The 26,728-nt window shown below is 41.8% G+C and overlaps 1 protein-coding gene across 1 annotated transcript in view; it reads left to right on the top strand.

The window, feature by feature from the left end:
- LOC126051692 (opsin-5-like) overlaps positions 1-24,604 on the top strand; it is a 35,697-nt gene extending 11,093 nt beyond the window's left edge. Inside the window, exons 3-6 of the mRNA XM_049831251.1 lie at positions 16,318-16,417; positions 18,571-18,675; positions 21,843-22,066; positions 22,733-24,604. Coding sequence (XP_049687208.1) covers positions 16,318-16,417; positions 18,571-18,675; positions 21,843-22,066; positions 22,733-23,173 — 870 coding nt within the window. The 3' untranslated portion in view covers positions 23,174-24,604. The remainder of the gene's footprint in view (positions 1-16,317; positions 16,418-18,570; positions 18,676-21,842; positions 22,067-22,732) is intronic.
- Positions 24,605-26,728: the final 2,124 nt, after the last annotated feature.

Genomic DNA, 26,728 nt, shown 5'->3' with positions numbered 1-26,728 from the left:
CTGTTTCATGAGGGAATCAAAAATCTGAAAGTGACAGGATAGCCTACGGCAAGGTGTAAGAAAGATTGTGATGAAGGAAGAGGGAGAAAGAAATAATCCTCTTTTCTTGGGTGTTTTTTTTATAGTTGTGGGTTTTGGGCTGTTGGGTTTTTTTATTTATTTACTTTTTTTAAAAGAGGAAGTTGAACTATTGGGTAACAGATGAAAAAACTTTTACAGCTCATGTCCTCTCCTGTTCAATACAAAGATTTAGTTTACCCAGAGAGGAAGATTTCCCACAGAAGCCTCTGATTAATCTAGGAGATGTAGCTTGATCTAAACCCCAATTATTTTCTTGTTTAAAAGGTATGTCTATAGCCATTTTGCAGAAAAGGATTTATCAAAATGAAGCTAATTATTTCCTCAGCAAAATCCACTATTTCTCTACTACAGTTGCAATCTAAGATCTGTTGAGGACAAACTTCAAGGGCACCTCTAATTTTTTTTATTGATAGAAACCCCTGAAGTCATCAGATAAACAAAGACATACCTGCAAGTTGTAAAATTCACACCCACACTCAGAATTAAACAGATTCATGTTTTCCATGCTTCAAGGAAGGTTGGAGCTATGATTAAGAAAGGAAAGGTGAAATCTGGATCTCCGGGTTCAGTTCTAGCTTTGCTGCAGACTTTCTGTGTGAGACAGGGTAAGCCGTTCAGTGTGAAATCCTGAACCAAGATCTGTGCCATGACTTAACCTTTACAACCCAGCAGGTTGAAAGAGGTAACATTAAATGGCCCCTCTGCCTTCCCAGTCCAAGCTCTTCCAGAGCCCCATCTATTCTGTGACTCCTGTTTTGGGCTGTGATAAACCAGCACACACAGGAATCGACATAGCACGGGCACATTGTGCCTGTACCTCTTGATTTGCACAGGAGTCTTCTGTCAGCAGCCTTACAGCTTTATTCCACAATGCCTCTGCCTGGGAGTCCCTCTTTGGCTGACTTGCTGACTTTGAGCTATTTAGAGTCTCATTACAATGATCTGGCTTTTTTTTTTTTTTTTTTTTTTAGATGTAAAAAGACTGAGATGGAGGTGTGCTTAATCTTCCTGTGCTTGAGCTGCCTTTACAAGGAGAGAAGCGGTCCCTAAAATTTTTGGGGTACCCAGATAGTTTGTTGGTCAGGGTGTGTTAAGTAATCTTATTTGGATCTCCTGGTTTTGAACTGCATTCACTTGTAAAATATGGATATCAAGCAAACTTTTAAGGTATTGGGATCCAAAGATTTTGTTCAAGACATTAATAATGCACTGGCTTTTCTAAACACTCTGATTTGCAAAATATTTAAGTTTCTGCTTTGGTAATCCTCTGTAGACTCTAAAAGTTAACATTTATCATTTCAAATAGGAACTGATACTGTATTAATGCTAACTAACAATTCATGGTAATCTAGAAAACTCAATTTATACTCTGAATGGTTTGAATTGGTTGTGACTTGTTGAGTGGTTGAGCTGGTTGTGGCTTGCTGAGAGAAAACCATGTAGGATTTCTATTTCCATCAAGATTTTGTTCTGTGTAAGGGGGGTCTCAAAAACACATTTAAATCCTGACATCCACCTTCTTGATTATTAAGCTTGACAAAACAGAAGCCAGTGATGAAAAAGTAACTTATGGAAGTAGAGTGGCTGTTTTTTGGGGAAAAATATTGTGCAGAAATAGCGAGAAGCTTCTGTGCATGAAAAAGGTATTAATGTTTCTCTCTGTGTGCAGACAGCCAACACAAAGGTTGTTCTAAAAATGCTCAATATTGAACAGCAGTAGCATTTCAATTGCTTGGGGTTTGGTATTTATAAAATGTGATACATTCATAGTCCAAACAGAATGGGCCTCACATCTGGAACATGAGGTGTGAGGAGCTTGGTGCCAGGTAAAGCCCATGCTTTCTGTCACAGCTCTCTGAATTCGATATCTCTTGGTCCCCTCACCCCTCTCAAGCTCCTCTGCAAGTAGCTGGGATGAGAATTTGGGCTGTTGCACGTATGAACATGGCTCTTTCCTTAGCATGGCCTGTGTGTTTTCCCTGACTTGGTTTATTTTTCTAAGTCCAGAGGATGGCCTTACTTGGCTTTCTGTCATTGTCCGTTTCACTACACATTGCTGCTGTTTGATCAGCTTCTGCTGTCAGGTATGCTTAGGGAAACTTTATTTTCCCAGGGTCCCTGTCATTTCTGTTTATGAAGAAATTTCATGAGCTTGCCTCACTTAATCCACCTATTTTCCTTTCCTCTGACTTGAGCCTCCTTCTATGCCCTCAGGTAATATTTTTCAAAATTAAAGTTCACCATTCTTGCCTGCCCCAGTTAGAGAGAGTGGGGAGAACTCAGACAGATACTACTTCTCTTTCAAAACAACCTAGTCTGTGAAAACTCTCTGTAACAAAAGATGCATCTCCAGCTAAAATGACCTTCTTGCAGCATACCTGCTGAATGGGACAGATACGTGTGGTCCTGTTCTCCTCCTCTGTATGGAACAAACACCGCTATTCTTCCCCATGCCGAACATCATTTTTCTTTTTGGAGGTCTGACAGAGGTCTCCTCTCAGGAATGAGGTTGCATGGTAGGTCTGTAACCAAATGCTGCCCCTGCTGAATGCTGTGTACAGATATGGTTTTCCAGGGTGGCTTTTGGACTCTGCTTTCACTTCTTATTTATCCCTTCCCTGCTCTGCCACTGTGTCTTAGTCCTGATGTTGAGAGAGGGAGGACGGTCTCTAGCACATTCATTTTTTAGCCTCTGGTAATATTATCAGTAAGTAAACTAGTTCATAGAAAGTTTTTCTTGTATCTGTTAATCATGTGGTGAATGCAAAAGATGCAGCCTTCAGGAAGCCTCTAAATATAGAGGAAGGATTATAACTTATCTGATCTCCATAGGTGCTCACAGTCATGTCAGAAACAAAGGATGGGCTGTGGGATGCCTTAGAATTTGAATTCCTTTATAATCCTGGTACTTCAGTTTGAACTTGTTTCCACTAATTCACTCTTCTAATTTTTTTTATTTTTTTTTTGAGAATACAGTTTGGTTATTTTCACACTAATTTTATAAATACTTAAGGGTCAAGAAATTGACTGCTCTTACATGCTCACTCTGCTGGTACAGGCTTCTTTAAAAAAATGTTACTTATTTCTGACTGTTTCTTATGTATCTCAGCTGTGTGCAACAGAGCGCAATGTAGTTATCGCCAGGTCATGGTAGCATCACAGACGTACCCACTGCCACCGACGTGCTGACTGACGCTATTATTGCAGATGCGCTCACCTCACTATCAGTCTCAGTGTCCCTGGTCCATCTGGCCAGCCAGATGGTGCCAGAGCATCCCCAGCAGATCCAGCTCTGCACAGGAACAGCCTCAGGAGGAACCAAAAAAAAATACGTTCAGCTTTGAGGTATTAGTGAGCACCACAGTAGCCTGCCTGACAGGATTCAGCCCACACCGCCTCTGTCCCTGCAGCCTGCCCTCGTTCCACCAAGGGCCAGCCTGGAAAGACCTGCCTTCACCCTGTTTGGCTGAAGCTGCTTTGTGTTGTGCAGGATAATAAAGCCACTGAGGGGAGCAGGAGGGAGAGAGAAATGACTGTCTCACCCTGTGGTTGGGTTTACTGCATAGCAGTGAGGAAACCTGGTTCTGAATCCTGCACTGCTTAATGCTTTGATTCTTTATACAGTGTTTCTGTATTTCTGTCTGGCATACCCTGGACAGAAACAACTGGGAATGAATGTAGTGAGCAGCAGTAAGCCCTGCATTGCATGTGTGTACTGTTTGAGTCTGTTATCCCTAATTAATTTGTGCACAGTGTACCTGACAGCACCAAACCTGTGGCATATGTGCATTCTGAAAGGGCACAGTGTGGCTGGGAGTTCCAAAATTTTCTAGAACTGCCAGACTTAGTGTGCGTGCACTGAGGAGTACATGACCCATGTAAATGTCTGGGATTTCTTGCATTTTAGCAGACTTTTCCAAATTGGGGTGACTTACCTGATTGAGTTGCCAGCTGAAATCCCAGATAAATGGGGATCTCTAAAAAAAGCTAGATTAGATGTGCAATAGCCCTGCTTTAACAATGCTGCTGTTGGACAGGGAGAGTTCCCCTCCTTCCCGTGAGTGTCTGACCACTCACGTAAGGAGTTTCTCCTTGTCTCTGGTCCCAGTATTTGTTTGCTCTAAGGACAGTGGAGCATCCCCATATGATGAATAGTCTTGGGGTTTATGCTCCTAGTAAGGGATGTAGATCTGAGCATCTTTGGATGGAGAAAAGCGAATCCCGCTCTCCTGTACCTTGCATGGGGGAAAAGGGAGGATGGATCTGCAATCCCTCTTTTCACAGTGTCACTGCTTAATTTTTGAAAGGCCTTCCGCAGTTAAGGGGAGGATATGGCTGTGAATACTAAGAAATTCCAATCTTTTGTGGTCTGGAGTAAGTCATTAAAAATCAAAAGGGAGGTGAGATATGCCACTCACCTTGTTCTGTTGGCTACTTTAGGAGCCTCGTTTGCTCACCACCTTTTGCCACATCCAATCTAGGAGCCAAGCTTGGAGCCGTGACCCTCCTTGCACCAGGCAAATGACCAGAGCCTGCAAAGCTGAGCATGGTGGCCCTTACCCCCTTTTGTAGATTCAGCTTCCAGTCCCTGCCTCTTGCTAGCACTTAAAAAATCCAGCATTTTTGGTGCTACTAATGTTTAGAGGTCTAGTTTGACATTTCTGAAAACAAATAATGTCCATCTTTTGTAAAAAATTAGAGGTGGGGATCTGAAACACCAAAAAGAAAATTGCAATGCTAGGACATTTTGAGATCAGTAAGATGAAAATATATGGGCTCTTATGGGCTCTTTTCAGAAGTTCTGAGGAGAGGACTTGTAATCTTGAATAAATTCTTTTATATTTTATTGATGGTGTTTGCTATTCAGAACATGCATTTATCTCTTTTCCTATACACAGATTGTAAAGCATAACTAAATCTTGTCTGAGGAGGAAGTGGAAGATTAATACCTTCTTATTTAAAAAAAATGTTCTGTAAATTGGCTAATAAACAAAAAACCCTAAAGGCATTTATGTTCTTTTGTAAATAGAGTAGGTTTGAAGGAGATTGATTTCTGTCCATTCAATATAACTGATAAAACCAACCAATTGTTGACTTAGCTAGACTATTGCCTCTCTTGACTCAGTTTGTGATTTTATGCAACTGTAAATACCTAGCTAGCTCAGCCTTGCTTGGTGTAAAAAATCTTGCAATATCACTGTATATCCCAGTGTCCAAGCATGTAGCTCTAAGATTGAGGCTGGGCCAGAAGAAACCAGATTTTTTTTCTCAAATTGCAATAGCACAGGATTGTCTGCTTAGCTGAAAAATGTTGAGCTATCTACTTAAAAGATGTTAAAAGAAATTAAACCAAATGTGAAAAGGGAGTGAAAAATAGTTATTGACTATCCTAGCACAGTACTGTGGTGTGATATTGCTGGGATTTTACTTATATATAGCTTATTATTCCTGACATTTCAGTAAGATGAAAATAACCCCAAGTCAAATCATGGAACTGGCACTAAGAGCATTAACAGATAAAACAGGTGTTAAAGGTGCTGAAGAAAACTTGTGTAACATTAACTCTGTATATTCAGCTCACCTTAGCATGCTGATTCACTGTGAAAGGTAGGATGTGGGGAATGATCTATAAAGCAAATTCATAAAAAGAGTGCCCTTACTTTGCCTGGGCTGTGCTATAAAAATCTTCCTCTCCCAGATATAGTTTTCTGAAAAAAATGTATATCTCAAATATAAACACTAGAGTGAATCCTCATTCTTGTTTCCTTGCATAACTGAGATTTAAATACTGGGGGGGGGGGGGGGAAGCTGCAGAGATATTAGTCTTCCCTATTTCTTTATTTCTGGTCTGCCTTGATATAATCTGAAAAGTGTGCACGTTGCAGTCGAAGAGGTAAAACCAACTCATGTAGACATCTGTGAGCTAAATTTTAATGAGAAAAAAACTTTGTCTGCAGGGAAGGGGGGGGGGGGGGGGGGGAACTGCCTTTGCTCAAACAGAATCATTAGCAACATAGAAGATCATTTCAGTGTAACTAATGTGACTGCAGGGAAGTTACGCCAGTTTTCATTAGCCATGAATTCTCCCTCATTTTCCTGTAAATTATTATTTCTGCAGCCAATTGCAACAAATTAGGGAAGTTATATATTTGGTACTTGAAAAATTATGAATGCTCAAACTCTCTGTTTCCTTGTTAAACAAGTCTGACGCAGCCCCTCCCATGCCACCCAGGCACTGCATCAAACCACACACTGCTGCCTGGAAAGGGCATTCGTTGCCTAATAAAGCTCCTACTGAAGCAGGAATTTCCAAAGCCTAAACTTCGATTCCTGCACTAGCTTTTTCTCTCAGAGGGCTTTGAAAGACCCTTTTCTTATTTCCTTATGTGGAAAACAGTAGCCTTCCTCATTCTACTGTGCTGATGTGTGTTTCTAAGAGGTTAAATGTCTTCTCTCAAAAAAATGCTGTCCATCACTTACCTTCATCATTCAAGATCTCACCACAGGGCTGAACAATTTGTGTTTTTCTGGCTCCTCCCTGTGTGCAACATCCTCTTACTGACTTCTAAGGAAAACTTCATATGAAACTTAAAAATCACTCTGATAATATCTGTAAGTATCTTAAATAGTCCTACCTCACATTTATTCACCTTCTATTTCACAACTGTATATTCCACTGTCAGTACAGCACTAGTGTGTAGGAAGCAGTTTTTGTCCTGACCCCGATCCTGTACTGACTGAATCAATGCCTTCATGACTATTGCTTGCAATGAGCTGTATGTGACACGATACCCAGTATTTCCACACCACTGTCCCTGCAGAAGGGATGACATTGCACCTGGTGGCTTTCCAGATAGCTGTTTAAGGCCAAGAATAACCTGTATCCTGTACACTTCCTTCCACGCTGTCCTTGGGCTACTAGGGCTCCTTGACAATGCCTGTGACTCTCCTGTTAGGAGCTGTCAGGTCCAGCTTACCATTCACAGTTGTGAAGTTGTCCTGGTTTCAGCTGGGATAGAGTTAATTGTCTTCCTAGTAGCTGGTACAGTGCTATGTTTTGAGTTCAGTATAAGAAGAATGTTGATAACACTGATGTTTTCAGTTGTTGCTAAGTAATGTTTAGACTAAGTCAAGGATTTTTCAGCTTCTCATCCCCAGCCAGCGAGAAAGCTGGAGGGGCACAAGAAGTTGGGAGGGGACACAACCAGGGCACCTGACCCAAACTGGCCAAAGGGGTATTCCATACCATGGGACGCCCAATCTAGTATGGGAACTGGGAAGGGGGCTGGGAATCGTTGCTCCGGGACTAGGTGGGTGTTGGTCGGTGGGTGGTAAGCAATTGCACTGCGTATCATTTGTACATTCCAATCCTTTCATTATTGCTGTTGTCATTTTATTAGTGTTATCATTATTAGTTTCTTCTTTTCTGTTCTGTTAAACCGTTCTTAACCCGCGGGTTTTGCTGCTTCTTTTTTCCCCATCCCAATGGGTGGGGGGGAGTGAGTGAGCGGGTGCGTGGTGCTTAGTTGCTGGCTGGGGTTAAACCACAACAGATGTGAAGACCCTTACAGCCCATACCCATTTTAGGACCATAAGCATTTTGGGGGGGTAAATTGGTTATCTTCTGTTTCTCTGGTTATTCCAGTACAGGATCCAGAGGAGCAAGAGTATCAGCTAAGAGGAGATCTCCTTCCTCGTAGCCATGCAGCTTTTTCAGGCTTTCAGGGTTGTAGCATGTTCTTGTCTTGGTCACTTAATGGGTGAGCTGGTACCATCACTAACCTGTCCTGCCTTGTGCCTAGGAGCTTTATGAGCAGAAGAACAAGTTCACTGGTGGGCGTTCAGCCAGCAATCAGAGATGACCTTGTGTTAACCTGATGGTGGCTACGTAAGCAGATTCCTTCTTGCTGGGAAACAGCACACACAATTGTACTTTGGAGAACATGGAGGGTCACTTATAATCTCTGGGCTGTCCCGGCAGAGCCCGTGAACAGTCTGTGGGACCTCTGCTTCCCTTCAGACATGTCTAAGCCTCCAGAAACATTTACCATGATATTCTGAAAAGGCAAGGATAGTACTTCTTTACTTAGAAAATAAAAGCATGAGTTTAATCTGGTGTTAATGGATCTTAGTTCTAGGGGTAGGATCACCACAGGTCACAAAGCCAAGCCTTGCTTTCTGTGGAAATTTAAAGATGAGACAGGTGACTCATGAGGTGGTTTTCTTCTTTTATCTGTCTGTGTATTTGTTTGCTTATATTAATGGTGCTGCTAGCAATAAACAAGCAGGCTCTGAATTAACATCACTGAAGTGGAGAGGAGTTTTGGCTCAGGCCCACTGAAAGGAGTTTTACACAGTGTAAGAAGGATGTTCTCAGAGGGCAATGATAGAGTTTCCCATCCAGTGCTTCTTAATTTCCCTGTACAGTAATTCACAGAAAGATAATGGCAATATAGCATTTAACCTGAAGATGGGAACCTTTCCACTGTATCTGGATCATTGAGGGTATGAGCTACGTGCTTGGTTGCTTCCTCCCCATTCATTCTTCATGGGTGGATGGGAGACATAAAACTTGCCATGGTCCCACGGCACCAACCCAGAGCTAGAAAGCGGGTGGTCCCAAGCATGTGGAGATGGGGTACTTGAAGTAAGATTATAATCTGACGAGGTTGTGTAAGGAAATTCTGAAAATCTATCTATTTGTTAAATGATGTGCACTTGGTGGGTTGTTAAATTCATAACTGTGCTGATTGATAGAGACATGTACTACTTTGAATATAAGTTGTGACCTGAGAGGGCTACAACTCCAATAGCTAAAAGTCAGACCAAAGTAAGTATATGTTGTATCTCCTTTAACTAACCCAGTATATAAACCTAAAATAACTACAAGCAAATGAGTAGATTTATTTTGGATTCCCTAATATTACCAAAGCCAAAACCTGAACTGCATATATTAATATTTGGCACTAAATGTACCTTTAACATTTAACTATATAGTATAGTTAGTATAATTACATATCTGTATACATAATTGTATAGCTTAAATATTGCATTCATAATTTTCCTATCTTTAAAATATATGCCATCAACAGAAAGGTTTCATCACTTGGTGATTGCAAAATACTGAATGTCTGATGCTCTCACTTAATGGTTTAAACTATCTAATCCTGTAGCTTATCAGTTCTCATTGTTTATTAGTAAATGAAGTGCCATTTGTGTCAGAGACCTATAATGGCTTGGGTTAATGCAGTCACCTGTAAGAAGAGCTACCCCTGAAGCCTGCTGAGACATTTTAAAAGGCAGAATGCAACCATAGTAGAGCAATGTTGCATGAGCAAAAGGCATTGTGAAAACTGTGATGTCTCTTTCACTTCCTGTATTGTAGCAAATCTTAAAGAAACCTTTTGAGTGCTTTAGGAACACTATGCAACACCATATACTATTGAATATTTTCTCACTTACTGCAAACTTTAAGAACTTGTTAAATTTTAAAATGTACTATAGTCAAAGGTACCTACAATTTTTTTTAAAAAAATGTATTTCTTAAAGATTGATTTAGGTGCTTTTTTTGTCTCTTGAGGTTGAAGGAGGTTTATTGCCATTATCTGTTTACAGTATGATCTTGGAATAATCTGATCTGTATTCAAAAAAAAATATTGTGGTGTCTTTAAACATATGCAACAGAAAATAACCCCTGTTAAAGTTTATCTTTTTCTTTACATACTCATTATCTCATATTTAATAGAAGAGAAAGACAAGAGTTCTGAAGGGAGAAAAATGGACTTCGGGAAATTGCGACAGATTCACCAGCTGGCCAGAGGAGGGAGCGATGCAGCCTTTCTGGCTGGTGAGATAATGTTTCAGCCTAAATTGAAATGCAGTAGCTATTTTGGCAATCTGCTTTTGTGCCATTAAACCTTGATTAATCCAATAATAAGAACAATAGGTTATATTTTACTCTGTCTGCTTTAAATGAAGACAACCCTTATGAATTCAGTAGGGATGCATAAGTATTAAAGGTAGTAAAAGTAGGGCACAGACAAGCTCATAGCTAAAAATTGGATAGTGCACTGGGGATTCCTGACTCTCTCTGTGTTGAAGCAAAGCTTAAGAAATGAATTTGCATGCAGTAGGAGCTTTATGTATTATGGGTTGTAAATAGTACACCAAGAACATTAGTGAGATTTAAAATCAGGCACAAGTACAAAGCAGAAAAAACACAGCCTTTTCTTCAGTTGTGTCTTAGCTTCCAGGCAACATAAAGATAATGAGCTAGTTCTGTGAGTATCTATATAGCAAAGGGAGTAATCCTGGTATAACACTGAGAGAAAAGCTTTTAAAACAACTAATCTACTCCTGTTTCTTAATGGGTAAAAGGAAATGCTGGTGGATCAAAATTACCATACAATCAACTTCGTGTTTATGGCTGAATTCACTATTGCCTATTAACACTGGTGCTATTTGATCATAATTAATGATAGGAAGGACAGATTTGCATTACGCAAAAATGGAGGAAATATTATGACTGTGGAAGGAAGGAGATGGCTGGGCGGGGAGGATAAAAGAAAAGAAAAACCAGAACTGGGGATGGGTAAGAGCATCAGTCTTCCAGAGTACTTAAATGTTATCTACTATTCTAGTATTGCCTTGGCTGTCATTCTGTATATCTTTAAAGATGCAGAAAACTGAGAATATAATATATTTTTGTTACCTACATACATTAATCTCTCTGCCTATAGAAATTGGGACTATGCTAAAGCAGTTTTTCTGTTGCTAACTACTTTGGGTTCCAAGCAGTTTCTTTGGCTGCTACCTACAGGCAAAGTTGCCTGTTCAGGAACTGAAAAAGTAGCAGAGATCTTTCTTCCATATCCAGTAGGTGTATGCTTGAAGTAGGTTGGCTACAGCTAGAGTAAGATCCCTCTTTTTCTTCTGAAGATGTATGTCTAAGTGACACCAATATAAAAGTATTGCAGAATTGATAGACTTGCTGGGAAATGGCGTATACATAGCAAGGCTCAAGAGCTAACTCATTTCTGATAGATGTTTGGCAGGGACAATACTGGTTTGAGGATCCTACTCCCAAAGCAGCCCTAATGCCTCTGGATGCTCTCTTGTGTTTTAATGTTCCAGATGCCGTGGCCTCTGTATGGGCAGTTCTGCAGCTTCAGAGCCACCTCATTTTTTACATCCTTTATTCCTTTCATCCCAGCACTCCTGTCATCCCCAGAGCTCTCACTCCTTGGCATTTCACCCTGTCATCTGTTCCTAAACTGCTGAACCTGTGACTAGCAGGAGGGCAGTTAGTACAGCCTCCCCAGGAGACTGCTGCCACTTTAGCCACTTGCTAATCATATGGCCCTGGTCAAATCTTTGATGATAGCCCACACACCAGCAGAAGCAACAGTATTTTGATCTGCTGAAATGCTCTTATAAATAGTATGAAAATGAGAATGGTGCTGGCAATGGCTTGGTCCTATGAGCTACGTTCATTTTGGTAAAACTTCATTTTTATTTTATTATTTATTTTTTTTAGCAAGGCACCACTCTAAAGAAAGCATTTTGGCTTGTTCTTTCTTATGGTGACAGAGTTTCATCTTAAACAGTAAAGGGCAAGAGTGTATTTTTAAACCCATTTGCCTCCCTTGTAAGTGTGCTCAAGGGCTGTTTGAACTGATCACTTAATACAATTGTCTCTCTTTGGTCTGATGTCAGGGAAGGGAAGGGGGGAGAATAATGGTCACATCTGCAGATGATAAAACATAGAATGATATATTTCAGAAAAACTCAACCAGTTTCAGCATAGGAGGGCTAACTGTGATGCACACTAAAAAGCTTGTCCTGCTACTTCAGTATTCAATCTCATAGCTCTTTAGACTTAATTTCAAAGTGTTTATTTACATCATTGCTGAAATACTGCTTCCTTTGTAATTTAATAACTAATGCAATCGCTTAAGCTTATGCAGCCTGGTTTCTCAATAGTCCTTGGCCGTGCTGTTTTCTGCATCTATGAAGCATTGCTAGAGCAAATGGAGAAGTGGCAGCTGTTTGCACCAGTAAGGCTAATGAAATGCAGAGCAGATTTGTGTATCCTGGTGCTTCACCAATCTCCACTGCATACAATGGGACAAATTCAGCCAAGTGCAGCTTCTAGCAAGTAGCTGAGACATCCAAGGAAGTCTCTTTTCTGGTGTAAACATGGTTGCATTTATACACCAAGCATGAGCTGATTTTAAGTGGAGCACAGGTGGATGTAGAATGTTGTAGTAGCAAGTCTTGCATGCATTTAAAATGTGGTGGGTCTGTAAAAGTTGGCATTAAGAAGTAGATAGAGTCAATATAAGGATGTTGGTAGCAAGAAATGCCACCAGTGAAAGAAATGACGAAGCAGCCCTTTCCTAACCCTTCACCCAATTTAATTTATACAATCTGCTGTGGTCTCAGCTTTAAGCCTGGATTAAAGCCCCAGATTCAGTTCTGGGATAAACTGAATTCCACGGGAGTTGTGCCCATTCACACAAAGACAGAGTTTGTTCCCGTAGAATAATGACGTGCCTTTCCGCCGATAATTCTACCACTTGAATGCCAAGTTACAGTCCAGAGACACTTGCTTAATATTCCTGCTTCACTCAGTGTAAAACTGGCACCTCCAAGAGCTCCTCTGCGCTGGCCAGTTTGGTATATCATTGCAAGCTTTCAAAAAAAGGACTGCCTTCAGCATTTTGCCTGGATCATTTCCCAGACATATAGTGCTCCCTAGCAGATGGCTACATCCATCTCCGCTACAGTCAGCAGCAACTTCCTTCCTATACTCATAAGTGAAGCTTAGCAGAAGTGAAGCTTAGCAGAGTTGTAACCGTCCTGTGCGTGTATTGCTGAGACATTGACATCAGTGGGAGCCTACACAACCGTACAGCTCTGCGTGCATCAGTCAGAGGTGGTGAGGATCAGGGCTTAAAAAATAGCAGGCAATCAGTAGCACCACCATTGAGACTCAACCTGTTGGAATGATGGATGGTTTTATTTAATTTTTCAAAAAGCTTTTCTCACTCAGCCAAGTCCATTACATCCTACGTTCTTCGCTCTTTGGCCTAAATTTCATGAGTTCAGTTTGCATGTTTGTTCTAAGCAGGGCAGCTGCATCCAGTGCATTTTTGCCTAGTCATGGCCTTTCTTCTTTTCAGTTCAACCTTTTTCCCCTTCATTTGGCAAGTCATTTTGGGGAAGTGTTGAGGTTTAACACCAGCCAGCAACTAAGCACGACGCCACCCGCTCACTCACTCCCCCCCCACCCATTGGGATGGGGGAGAAAATTGGGAAAAAAGAAGCAGCAAAACCTGCGGGTTGAGATAAGAACAGTTTAATAGAACAGAAAAGAAGAAACTAATAATGATAACACTAATAAAATGACAACAGCAATAATGAAAGGATTGGAATGTACAAATGATGCGCAGTGCAATTGCTCACCACCCACCGACCAACACCCACCTAGTCCCCGAGCGGCAATTCCCTGACCCCACTTCCCAGTTCCTATGCTGGATGGGACGTCCCATGGTATGGAATACCCCTTTGGCCAGTTTGGGTCAGGTGCCCTGGCTGTGTCCTGTGCCAACTTCTTGTGCCCCTCCAGCTTTCTCACTGGCTGGGGATGAGAAGCTGAAAAATCCGTGACTTTAGTCTAAACCCTACTGAGCAGCAACTGAAAACATCAGTGTTATCAACATTCTTCGCATACTGAACTCAAAACATAGCACTGTACCAGCTACTAGGAAGACAGTTAACTCTATCCCAGCTGAAACCAGGACAGGAAGCATAGATGTAAAGGTGTGTTTGCTTGTTTATTTTATGTACAAGTGTCATGGTTTAAGCCCAGCTGGCAACTAAGCAACACACAGCTGCTTGCTCACTCCTCCCCACCTGCCATGGGATGGGGAAGAGAATCAGGGCGGGGGGGAAAAAGTAAATCTCATGGGTTGAGATAAAGACAGTTTAATAGGACAGCAAAGGAAGAGAAAATAATAATAATAGAATATACAAAACAAGTGATCCATGATGCAATTGCTCACCATCCACTGAAAGGTGCCCAGGCTGTCCCCCAGCAGTGATTGCCAGCCCCCTGCCAACTGCGCCCTGTTTATATGATGAGCATGATGTCCCAGGGTATGGAATATTCCTTTTGGCCAGTTTGGGTCAGCTGCCCTGGCTGTGTCCCCCTCCAGCTTCTTGTGCCCCTCCAGCCTTCTTGCTGGCTGGGCATGAGAAGCTGAAAAGTCCTTGACTGAGTGTAAACATTACTTAGCAACAACTAAAAAATCAGTGTGTTATCAACATTATTCTCATACTAAATCTAAAACACACCACTATACCACTATATGCCAGGACCCCTCACGGAACAGGACATTTTGTCTCTCATTTTCTGACAGTTGTTTATTATACAGTGGGGCCTCTTCAGCACGCATTACCTCCTCCTCTGGCGGTATTCCAAAATCTTTGCCTTCTGGCCACTCCGTGATCACTTCTAAAATTCCTGGGCGACTGGGGCTTCCTCTGCGAGCCCGCTGTGTGATCAGTGCGATCCACTTACTCCACGTGCCGTCAGTCGCGTGATGTGTAGAGGACACCCTCCCTTTGAACATCCAGCCCAGCACTGGCAGTCGGGGTGCTAAGAGGAGCTGTGTCTCAGTACCAACCACTTCTGAGGCAGCTCCAACTCCTTCATATGCTGCCAAGATCTCTTTTTCAGTTGGAGCATAGCGAGCCTCAGATCCTCTGTATCCCCGACTCCAAAACCCCAGGGGTCGGCCTCGGGTCTCCCCAGGTGCTTTCTGCCAGAGGCTCCAGGTAGGGCCATTCTCCCTGGCTGTGGTATACAGCACATTTTTAACATCTTGTCCTGGCCGGACTGGCCCAAGGGCTACTGCATGAACAATTTCCCATTTAATTTGTTCAAAGGCTTGTTGTTGCTCAGGGCCCCATTTAAAATTGTTCTTCTTCCAGGTCACTTGATAGAGAGGGCTTACAATCGGACTGTAATTTGGAATATGCATTCTCCAAAAACCCACAATGCCTAAGCAAGTCTGTGTTTCCTTTTTACTCTTTGGTGGAGACAAAGCTGTTATTTTGTTGATCGCAACCATTGGGGTCTGGCGTTGCCCATCTTGCCATTTTATTCCTAAAAACTCGATCTCCTGCGCAGGTCCCTTGACCTTACTTTGTTTCATGGCAAAACCAGCTTTCAGAAGGATTTGGACTATTTTTTTCCCTTTCTCAAAAAATTCTTCTGCTGTGTCACCCCGTACAATGATGTCATCAATGAACTGCAGGTGTTCTGGAGTTCCACCCTTCTCCAGTGCAGCCTGGATCAGTCCATGGCAAATGGTGGGGCTGTGTTTCCACCCCTGGGGCAGCCGATTGCGACTGTACTGGATGGCCCTCCAAGTGAAAGCAAACTGTGGCCTGCAGTCTGCTGCCAAAAGGATTGAGATAAATGCATTAGCGATATCAATTGTGGCGTACCACTTGGCTGCCTTTGACTCCAATTTGTATTGAATTTCTAGCATGTCTGGCACAGCAGCACTCAGCAGCGGTGCGACTTCATAGAGGCCACGATAGCCTACTGTTAGCCTCTACTCTCCATTAGACTTTTGCACTGGCCACATGGGACTGTTAAAGGGTGAGCGAGTCTTGCTGATCACTCCTTGGTTCTGCGGTTGACAAATCAACTTATGGATGGGAATCGGGGAGTCTCAGTGCAATATTGCTGCCAGTGCACTGTTGTGGTAGTGATTGGCACCTGGTGTTCTTCAACCCTCAGCAACCCCACAACAGAAGGGTCCTCTGAGAGACCAGGCAGGGCAGAGAGCTGTGTAATTTCCTCCATCTTCAAGGCAGCTATACCTGAAGCACACTGGTACGCTTTTGGGTGCTTGCAATACCCTCTCTTGAGGTAGTCTATGCCAAGGATGTACAGAGCTTCTGGGCCCATCACAATGGGGTGCTTTTGCCACTCACTCCCAGTCAGGCATGACAGAGCACTTACATAGTTTTTGAACATTTACTTGCTCACTGATCCTATAGAAGATAACTGCACCTGACATTTTATATTTCCCTGATAGCTGGGTTTCTGGAAAAACTTTCAAGAGCATTAACATGAAAACGACAGGAGCAACCCCTGTGGTTGTTTTCCCCTTCAGCTCTCTGCAGTAAAAGAACATCCTGCACTGCTTTGTTTTTCAGGTTGATGGCTTCCTGACACTCCTCTTTGGCCTGGCTAGCATTAATACCCTTACAGTAATCAGCGTGACTCGCTACATCAAGGGCTGCCATCCTGAGAGAGGTAAGGAATAAAGGCAAGTCCAGTTCTGCCTTCATTGAACCTATGCAAATCTGTATTTATTCCAGTGACAGGCTATATAAAATATAAATTAGATGCATTGGAAACCAGAACATAATGCAATCATTTACATTACAAATGCGTTTGCATAGAATCGTTCAGGGTTAACCCCAATAAGAGGCAAAGGATTACTTGTACACCTTGGTTACCATGGGTTAAATTCACCCTTGTGCCAAAGATACCACAGGTCCTGCTGACCCTCTGTATTCTTCAAAATGCAACTTAAATGACGACTAAGTGATGCATACCTTGTTGTCTCGATCTCACTGTAAGCAACGAATTTCATCTGCTATGAGATGATGTTTGGGAAGTTTCCAGTGACTGATAATATCTTTGGTTCGGAAGCCTGCCCTACATACAAACATTTTCATTTTTCAGGGTGTTTTGCCAGGGTGTGCACACACCAGGCATCATGGACTGCTTTAGATGGTGCTAGGAACATTCAGTCTGCACATCTTGCCTCCAGCTTTCGTAGCACTGCACAGCCTGCCATCCCCACGTGCCTCTCCGGCCTCCCCTCAGTGGACAGTTTCACACTACGGGAGATGAAAATTACACCTACCATCCCCAGAACTGACCATGATCTGACTCTTCCCAGATGGTCCCTGTCTCCCAGATCTGCAAAGCACCATCAACACAGCCTCGCACCCATGCTTTTTGTCTAGTGCCCTGTTGATCTGTAACCTGAATATCTCAGACAACCACTGTTCATTACTGTCTCCAGTGCTAGAAACCTTTTACTAACCACTCTCTTTCTGTTGTTTTTTTTTTTAATTTCACTTTTTTATTAACCTCTGGTATAAATGCCTCTGTAAAGGTCTATGAGTGTCCCACTGTACAAATCTGGTCTGAAATCCTTTACACATTTCCTGCCCTGTGAAGCCCTCATCAGCAAGTCTATATAAGCATGCCATCATCCACCCCTTTCCCTTTATGCCTCTTTACATCACCACACTCACCCCAGGCACTTCCTTTCACAGGATCAGTAGAAACATTTCCTTACCATTCATCCTGGACCTCCTGCCTGCTGAAAAGTTTGACTTCCACTGAGAGCCTTATGTAAGCTCTCTTCATTATACCCACACCTTCCATAAATTCTCCCTAGTCTTCCTTTCACCCATCCTTAGATAATGTATCATCAATTTTCATGCCTTTGTTATGACTGGCTTGCACCATCTTTCAGGCAGGAACCTATTAATGTCCACAGCTAAAGCATGTGTAAATTCACTGGATGTATCCTATGAGGTCTTCTTTATAATATCTTGAGTAGTATTAGTTGTGAAAAGAACTTCTGAAGGAAGGTCTTTTTTTCACAGGAAGTTCTTCTGCAGTTTGTTGTAATGATAGACTTGTTGAAGTTAATTTTCAAAACAAATGGCTGTTAGAGCTGCTAGAATTTGTGATGTATTCTACATCTTATATTCACTACATATTATGAAATTGTATTTAAAACCCACGTTTCTCTTTTGCAGAGCTCTATCACATGTTCATCTGAGGGTGTGCACAATTTATGTTTGCCTCCTGAGGAAATCTGAGCAAGTACCCAGTGTAGCTTTACAGAAATGTTGAGGAACAGAGATTGGTGGATGCATAAATATTTCCCATGTAAACGAAGAAATAACCACAATGTACAACAACAGCAGGACAGATTAAATAATTTGTATTCAATGGCTAATTTAGTTTGAGCATCTAATGTATTTTCTCCTTTCTAACAGGGAAAACCTTGAACTGAATAAGAAAATCCTCTGAATTTCAACTTACCTTGTTTGTTTCTGTGGAAAACTTAACATACAACTAACTGTTTCCTGCTTTTTACAAAATTGCAAGACATAAGTCTAACATAAAATTTTCTAATTCTGCAGTGCTCAACAAACATATTGTCTCCTGCTTAAAAGCCATTCATTTCCACTGTTCACAAATGGTCTTGAACACAAAGCTGACAAATTTAAGCTTTTCTTATAAATATGCTTTTTTGTCTTAATTTTTTTAAATAGTTGTATTTTCCTTATTAGCTGTTGGTATAGGAGCACATTTAGATTTCAGAGATATGTTTGCCTTTCTAGATATTATTTTCTGATTAAACCATGCCATTGCAGGTCACTGCATCAGCAACAGCAGTATGACGGTGGCTCTGGTTCTCATTTGGATAGCAGCTTTCTTCTGGTCAGCAGCTCCATTACTTGGCTGGGGCAGTTATACAGGTAACAGGTATCTTTCAGTTGTACTTATTTGGCACCTCTCCGCTTAACTGAACAAAGATACTTCCCTTTCTTTCTTGCTGTTTGTGATAAACCAGACCGATTATCAGTAGAACTGAGAAAATCACTCATCGTGCATGATGTATGCACAGAGCGTTGCCTGCTTTAGTATCAGCTATAAAGAGATTTTTTGAAGATATCACAGGAAAGACTTGGACCTAGTGCATATTACCTATGAAAAAAGAGGGGCCAGAAATATTTGGCATGGTTAAGCAATGAGATAAAGGAAACTATCAAAAGACATCCTTCAAAAACTGTCAAGATTGAGAAGCTAGAAAAGAACACGTTCCAGGAAGTTAAACTTGAAACTATAATAAGACAAGCCAGAAAGATCTGGTCAAACAGTTTGTCGAAAATATGAAAACTAACATAACAGAAGAAGAAAAAGATGTCAGAAAGTTTGTCAGTCCAAGAAGCGATTAGGGTGCAAGATAATGCCATAGGAAAAACGGAGGGGGAGAAAAGGAAAAATTTTGAATAGTGAATGCTGCGGTGATTCAATGGCTAGGGGATATTCCCACCCACAAAACTTCTTCGTGGGGAAAAGTTGGAGGAATTGTCTCAAATTAAGTCTCTAAAAATTCAACACAACAAATCTCTAGGAACAAATGGTAATGATACAGGAGTCCTAACAACTGAAACCATGTGACTGAAACTGTCCAGCAGTTATCTGCCTGGATCCTGCAGGCATCTGCATCCTTTGAAAAGTCATGAAATCTGTGAAGACTTATTAAAGCAGCTATGTGAATATATCCTCTTACTTATTAAATGCATAAGCTTTGAGGTATCTCTGGACCCTTGAAGTATGGGTGTGAAAAAAAGCATCCATTTCTATGATTGGTTAAATCTTCCCAAACCAAAATGTTACCAGGATATTAGGCTCAATAGATCTTTTGTTTGAGACAAAACCAAACTGTTTAGTAGACTGTTCTAATTTTATGTCATGTTTTTGCACTCTGGATATGTCATAAACTTGGGGGATTGGGACTGGTCATTTTCTGTGTATCTTCTGGCGATCTCTTTTATTTTTACATTAATCTTAATAGCTCTTCATTTGCAGAAGGATTTCTGATGACCCTTTTTGGCCTTGTCAGGGCATCCAGGGTTTTTTTAATTTCACTTTTTTATTAACCTCTGGTATAAATGCCTCTGTAAAGGCCTATGAGTGTCCCACTGTACAAATCTGGTCTGAAATCCTTTACACATTTCCTGCCCTGTGAAGCCCTCATCAGCAAGTCTATATAAGCGTGCCATCATCTACCCCTTTCCCTTTATGCCTCTTTACATCACCACACTCACCCCAGGCGCTCCCTCTCACAGGATCAGTGAAAGCCCCCATGGAGCCTGTTCATACTGCGGATTCAATTCCTTGACAGTGGTCTTCAAGACCACTTCTAGGAGCACTGTTCCCTTCTGAGAATCACAGCAGTTTCAGGTTCCTGGGCTATCTGTCTCTAAACACGTTTCCATTGAGGGCACCCATGGACATGTGGGACCCCAGCAATGGCAAGTCCAGCAGCAGGCAGTGGGTGCTGGCAGACAGCAGCACATTACACTTGGCTGCCTTGGACCTCTCATTTCTACACAGCAGCTGCAGGGGTCCCCAGGACCCTGCTGATTTTTGGAAATGCCACTTGCCAGTGTCCTGGTGGAGAGGGGAAACACAGCTCTGAATTCTGAGTTGCAGCAAATCTGCAGGGTTTTCTTTTCATGTCATCTGGAGGCTGCTTTCAGTTTTCAGTCAAAAGTTTTCACAAACCAGAAACCTGGAATTAAGCCAGATTTTACGGTTATCTTTCTGAATCTTGAGGTCTACTGATGAAAAAGGTAAAGGAGACTAAAATCTACTTCTATCACTGAACACATCCAGACAGCAACACCTAGAGCTTTTGGTGATAAAAATACTGAGCTCTTTTTGATAAGAATCATAAAAGAGATTTTAATCTTCTGCTCCTTTAATTTATCCTGTCTAAACCTCCTATCATCTGTGAGGAATTAAGGGATTTTTTTTTTTCCCTTCAGAATTATCACTGTATGTCAGGGAGGGATCTGTTGCTAAATCATGCAGGCTTCACCTGTATTGTATCTCCAGGACCTGTTGATACTTGACTTACATAATTTTGGTTCATGCTTCATTTATTTGTAATTAAATTTGCTTCCATACCTGTTGGAAAAAACAGCTTTTTCCACTTAAAAAGAAAAATCAACAATTCACAATCTACAGAAAAACTCTAATGCTACCAAACTCAGGTTTTCTATCAGGACACCTTTGCAAACATACCAGAGGTCTACAGAAGTCAACTGTTATTCATAAAAGTATTTAAGCAGAGAATGCACCTTATTCCCACTGCCTTTCCCTTAAGTACCTAATCAGCTAGTGTCCTTTTGTAGATCCCACTAGCTGCAGATCCTGCAATCTGCCTGACTTCATTTTTAAGAGCCTGCAGCTCCTTTGTAGTTGCAGAACTGTATGCTTTCCGTTTAGCAAAAGGTCTCATACCTTTCTGAGTATTTATGTGTTTCATCTTCCCATAATCTTTATCATTAGCTCTATCAATTTGCCTTCATGGCTCTTGCAACAGTAAAAATTTCATTGACTTTCTTGTTTCTATTGAAAAACCTCTCAATATTTTTAATTCCTGCTTTGCTATATCAGTAGTGACTTTTTACATTTGGCATATTGTCTCTTTACAATTGGTTGTTATGCTGTTAAAGTGCTCATCTTAGGAAGTTACTATGTGGAAAATTATGACAAATAAGAGTAGATAACACTCAGGAATATCAAACCTACTGAATGATTACTATCTTTTTTTTTTTCTAATAACGTATCACAATTTCCTATCCTGAAACAACAGTTTGTGCATTATGGATTTACACTGGAAATCTAAACTGGACAGAATGATAATACACATTAAAAACTTGTTATGGTCTAGCTGGTCTTGAAAAATTGTTTATGTAGGAAATTACATCACGGCTCATTAAATTAGAAAGATCAATCCATTTTTTAGTGCTTAAAAGAAGAAAAATACAGCATTTGAACTGATAAATTAATCACTCAAAAGCAGATAAGTGTTCTAAAACTGCTAACCAACTTATTTTTTGCTTTCCAGATCGCATGTATGGTACATGTGAGATAGACTGGGCAAAAGCCAACTTCTCTACAATCTACAAGTCCTACATTGTCTCCATTTTTATCTGCTGTTTCTTCCTACCTGTCACAGTCATGGTCTTCTCATATGTGTCAATTATTAATACTGTCAAGCTAAGCCATGCATTAACAGGACTGGGTGATCCCACAGACAGACAGAGGAGAATAGAGCGGGATGTCACCAGGGTGAGTTTGGGTTTCATGTTGGGTGGTATTTATCTCAGTGAAATCTGTCTTTCCAAAAACCGGTTTAAACTAGAACAGAAGAGAACAAAACCAATCAGTCACATTTCATTTCTCTATAATCTCTAGTGACAGAGTCTGAACTCAGTGAAGAAAATGAGGTTTGTTTAAAACTTGTACCCTGTCAGTTGGCTAATACTGGTGCTACATCACATGTGCAAAATAATCTAAATATAGTTGGAGTGGGTTATACAGCACAAAAACAAAAGTTTGGTTTGGCATACGCTCTTTTCTTTCAGAAGTTACACTACTTCTGAGCATACACAGAAGTTACAGTGGAACTTTCAATTTACCTATGGTTGACTTAAGTCTACCCAAAACCTTCTGATTTCATATAAACATATAGGGGACTGTAGCTATTTTCATTCCACTAGATAAGGCATTGCTCAAGCATACTACCATGCCAAAATTCAATATATAGCTTCTAGGTCTGCTTGGCTCCATCAAAGCAAATCTTTTGCTTGCCTGTATTCTCCTGTGAGACATACCCTCAGGACAATCTGAATGTTCCCCTTCCAGCCAAGTGCCCAAGCTACTATTCCCAGTGTATTGCTTCCCTGAAGTAGTCTTCCAGAGTAGATTTAAGACTATTCTCCTTTTGTCTTTTAGGTTTCTATTGTCATCTGCACAGCCTTCATTATTGCATGGTCACCGTATGCTGTCATCTCTATATGGTCTGCCTATGGTCACCCTGTGCCCAACCTTACCAGCATCCTTGCCAGTTTGTTTGCAAAGTCTGCCAGCTTCTACAATCCCATTATCTACTTTGGAATGAGCTCCAAATTTCGGAGGGACATTTTCATCTTGTTCCATTGTGCCAAGGAAGTCAAAGACCCTGTGAAGCTCAAACGTTTCAAAAACCTCAAGCAAAAACAGCAAGAGCCGTCTCAGAAAGAAGAGAAGTACGCAGGAGAAATGCACCCTGCACCAAGCCCTGATTCTGGGGTGGGAAGTCCAACCAACACCCCACCTCCAGCAAACAGGGAAGTGTATTTTGGTATTCTCGATACACCGTCTAATAATCCTGATATTGAATGTGATAGACTGTAATTTTTGCAGCCACTTAACACATGCACCCATTTTGTGTTCAGGAAGACCCTCTTCAGATCAGCGCTTGAGTGATTTCCTCATTCCCAATCCATCTGTTTCTTGCTATAGCACTGATGATTATACAACTCAAGCAAATCAGATGGTGAAGTGATATTTTCCTTCTATGTAGGTACAAAGCACGTTACAATGTGGGCAGCACACCCAGCGTGAGAAACATTTGATTTTCACATCCATGCAGGAAAAGGAAGACTGACTTGTGAAGAGCAGGCATTAGCTAGCTAAAATAACTAATATGTTCCTATCCAGATTTTATTAATTAGGACATTACATTTCCAAATATGTCTTTTGCTCTTCAACAGCCCCAGCCATAGAGGATCATTTCAGCTCTGCGGTGCTGCACAGCCCATGCTGTAGGAAAAGATGGGCCCTGCTGAGATTGGTGTGGAGCAATCGGGGGCACAGAGGCACACTCACCGTGGGTCTCCCAGGCCCTGTGTGTGCATGGGTGCACGTCTGGTCTCCTGTGCCTGACTCTGTGTGTGTCTGTGCAAGTGCTAGATGTTGTAGGTCTTGGCATTTTCTAGTCACTGTAGTCTGAACAGTGGCTTCGTACTTTTCCTCGGTCTGCAGAATTATTTCCACCCTCCTTGACCTTCCCAGTGAGCAGGGCCTGGCTGCAGCATTCAGATTCAGGAAAGCTGGCCTTCAATTTTACCGATCTGTCTCCAAACTGCTTGTTTTTCTACCTGACTATTGGTGGAGCAAGAGCTGTTGCACAGGCACTGAAACCAGAAATGACACTAAGGTTTTAAGAGTACTGATGAAGTGTGGCATCAGAGCTATTTACAGAATATAATCCAACGCTTCACTGCTGCTTCTAAAGAAAGTTTTTGTACCTGCCTGTGGGTAAAAAATGACTTTTAGGTAAATGTAACTAAGTAGCAATTAAGGATAGTGATTTAATAGCTAAACTGTAGGCTTAAATCAGTAGCAAGACTATCAGATGTTATAATATCCAATGATTCCACCAAGCTTATTTTACAGAATCAAAGTGAGGAGGTATATCTTCATAATTCCTGACCTTGGAAATTAACTGCATACTCAGAGACTTCTGTAAATATATCTCTATATTAGCTGTGGAAATTATGGGTTCATTTAGTGCCGTCTGCAAGTTAAACAAGGGGGAAAAAAAAGGAAAAAACCCAAACAAACAACAACATTGGTTGCTAGCCTCCCTGCTATTTATGACTTTTTGGAATCTCACTGTCTGGGTTTGCTAAAATGTAGTTGTTTTGCAAAAGTATGCTTTTTCAGATGTGTTTCTTGGGAAAGTTACAAAGAGAGCCTGCCTTCATTTCCCCCATTACTTTATTTGTTTTGAGAAAAATCACCTGTGTTTTGAAGTTAAAAACAAATAAACATTATAAGCAACAGTGGGGAACTGTGTTTTCTTCCATGGCTACAGATCTGAACTACAAGAGTATTCATTTTTGTGGAAAATTTTGAGATATGGGTGCTATTTCATTACCATAAATAATTAAAAGCAAATAAGTAAACAGCTTGCTTCCAGATAAAAGTGCATGCTGTAGCTTCAGAAACAGATGAAATCATTTAGGGCAAAATCCTGTCACAGCTGGATGAAGTCAGGCTGGGCTAGCCAAAGCTAGCATGCAGTTTTGACAGCTTCTAAGTGTGGCACAAAATCCACCTTGGTAACCCTGCTGAGACTGGACCTTCTCACTGCTGAAAGCGCTTGGGTTTTCCTCCAAAGAAAGAGGAGTGCCATGCTTCCCCATCGGACGCAGTTCTTGGAGGTACCTGCAGCCAGACACCTGCCCATAGAGCCTCCATGGCAATAGATGCCAGGCTAGCTTTTAATCTGTATTTCTGCTAATTTATGGATAACTGGGGAAAATTCTCACCCTGCTGTGTTGTAGCAATGCTGTTAATCTGCAGGATTCATGCTCTGACATAGAAAGATGTGAAAAGGCCCAGGGGGAAGGCAGAGCAACAAGGCCATTTCCAAGAGAGCCCCCAAACTCCAGCTGAAATCTCTACTAGTTGTATGCCGTTGAGCATGTACAGTGAGGTTAGACTGGGGGAAGAGGTGCAAGTAGTAAAAATGAGCCAGAATAGGAGGAGAGTAAAAATATAAGAGGGGGAGAACCAGATAACAGGGGGCCAGGAGCCAAAGGATGCATACCTGCTGAAAGACAACTAGAAAGAGCCAACACAGAAAAAGCCTTGACGGGACCGCAGCAGACCTCCCTCCTGCAAGGCCTATGGCTACAGTACTTTGTGGATACACGGTCATACCTTGGGCCTGCATAACTGTAGAGCAAAATATCTGGGTCTGCAGGTTACACAGGGAAAAATAGGATGGATGCCTCTGCAGAAACCAACCTGTGCTCCAGATCCAGTCACAGCAGGAGGACGTCATCACTGAAGTTAATCAGGTTAAAAAGCATCCAGCCCTAAAGCACCAGTGCCCTGTAGCTGTACCCAAGACACCAGCAAGTGGCTGAATGCAGAAAAAGGGTCCAGAATCCATTACCGCTACAGTGCAGGTAAGGGAATGCGCTTCAGCATCTCAAACGTGTGAATCAACACAAATCAATTTGTAAAACACTTTGCCTGTTTCCTGCATTTCCTTCCCTTGCGTCTGGTCCCACATGTGCTTGGCCAAGGCTGGCCCCTGTGGCTGCCTCCACAGATGGGGTCCTCTGCCTGCCAAGCCCACGCTGCTGGTCAGGGAAGAGCAAAGAGCTCAGGTGCTTGAGACAGTCAGCAAGGATAGATATGCTGAAGGGGGATGATGGGGTTTTATGCTTTTTGCTTAGCAAGAATGAATTACAGCACAAACAGCATAGACAACCCTGAAGTCAAATTACTCCTCCACATAACCTTGCTGCTCCCCACAACCTTGGATTTGCTTTTACATTGGATGAGTTTTAGCAGCAGAGGTGTGAGAAGGCTGTTGTCCTGACTGATATTCTGGTGACAAGGATGCTTTCCTGGGAAACAGCAGCTTTGAACGCTCTCCGTCTGAGACAGTCTTACAAGGGTGGTCCCACTCACCTTGACGAAGCAAAGGACTACCCGTTCCCAATGCTTTCTCTTTAGAAACACTATATTTTTACATTTTTTTGTAATGCAAAAAGCTGATGGGTGTGCCAAAAGCAGGGCCAGATGTCGTATCTCCACAAGATAGGCCATATCATCCTAGTGCTGCCTCTTCACTTTTTGTGAAGGTACACAGCAGGCAGGTAGCGTGGGCTTGCTGATAGGACCTGGTTCTTCCACTACCTCTACAGGGGCCTTTTTCAATGTGTTTTGTATTGAATGGATTAGTGCCAGACTGCACAAATGAGATCTCATAACTATTGCTAGTATCCAAATGGTCTCTTGTCATGAGGTAGGGGAAAAATATTCAGATCATCCTCCCTTTGGCATAGAAATTCTGGTACGTAGGCTCCTTCTGTCTCTCTTGCTCAGCCCTAGATATTACTGTGAGATTTTGTAATTGTTGGTGGTGTTTTCATGTATGACACACTA

This window comes from Accipiter gentilis, chromosome 28 (genome assembly GCF_929443795.1).
Source record: "Accipiter gentilis chromosome 28, bAccGen1.1, whole genome shotgun sequence".
In the NCBI taxonomy this organism is placed as follows: domain Eukaryota; kingdom Metazoa; phylum Chordata; class Aves; order Accipitriformes; family Accipitridae; genus Astur; species Astur gentilis.
Note: the sequence above shows the minus strand (reverse complement) of the source record. Positions and strands in the feature narration are given on the sequence as shown.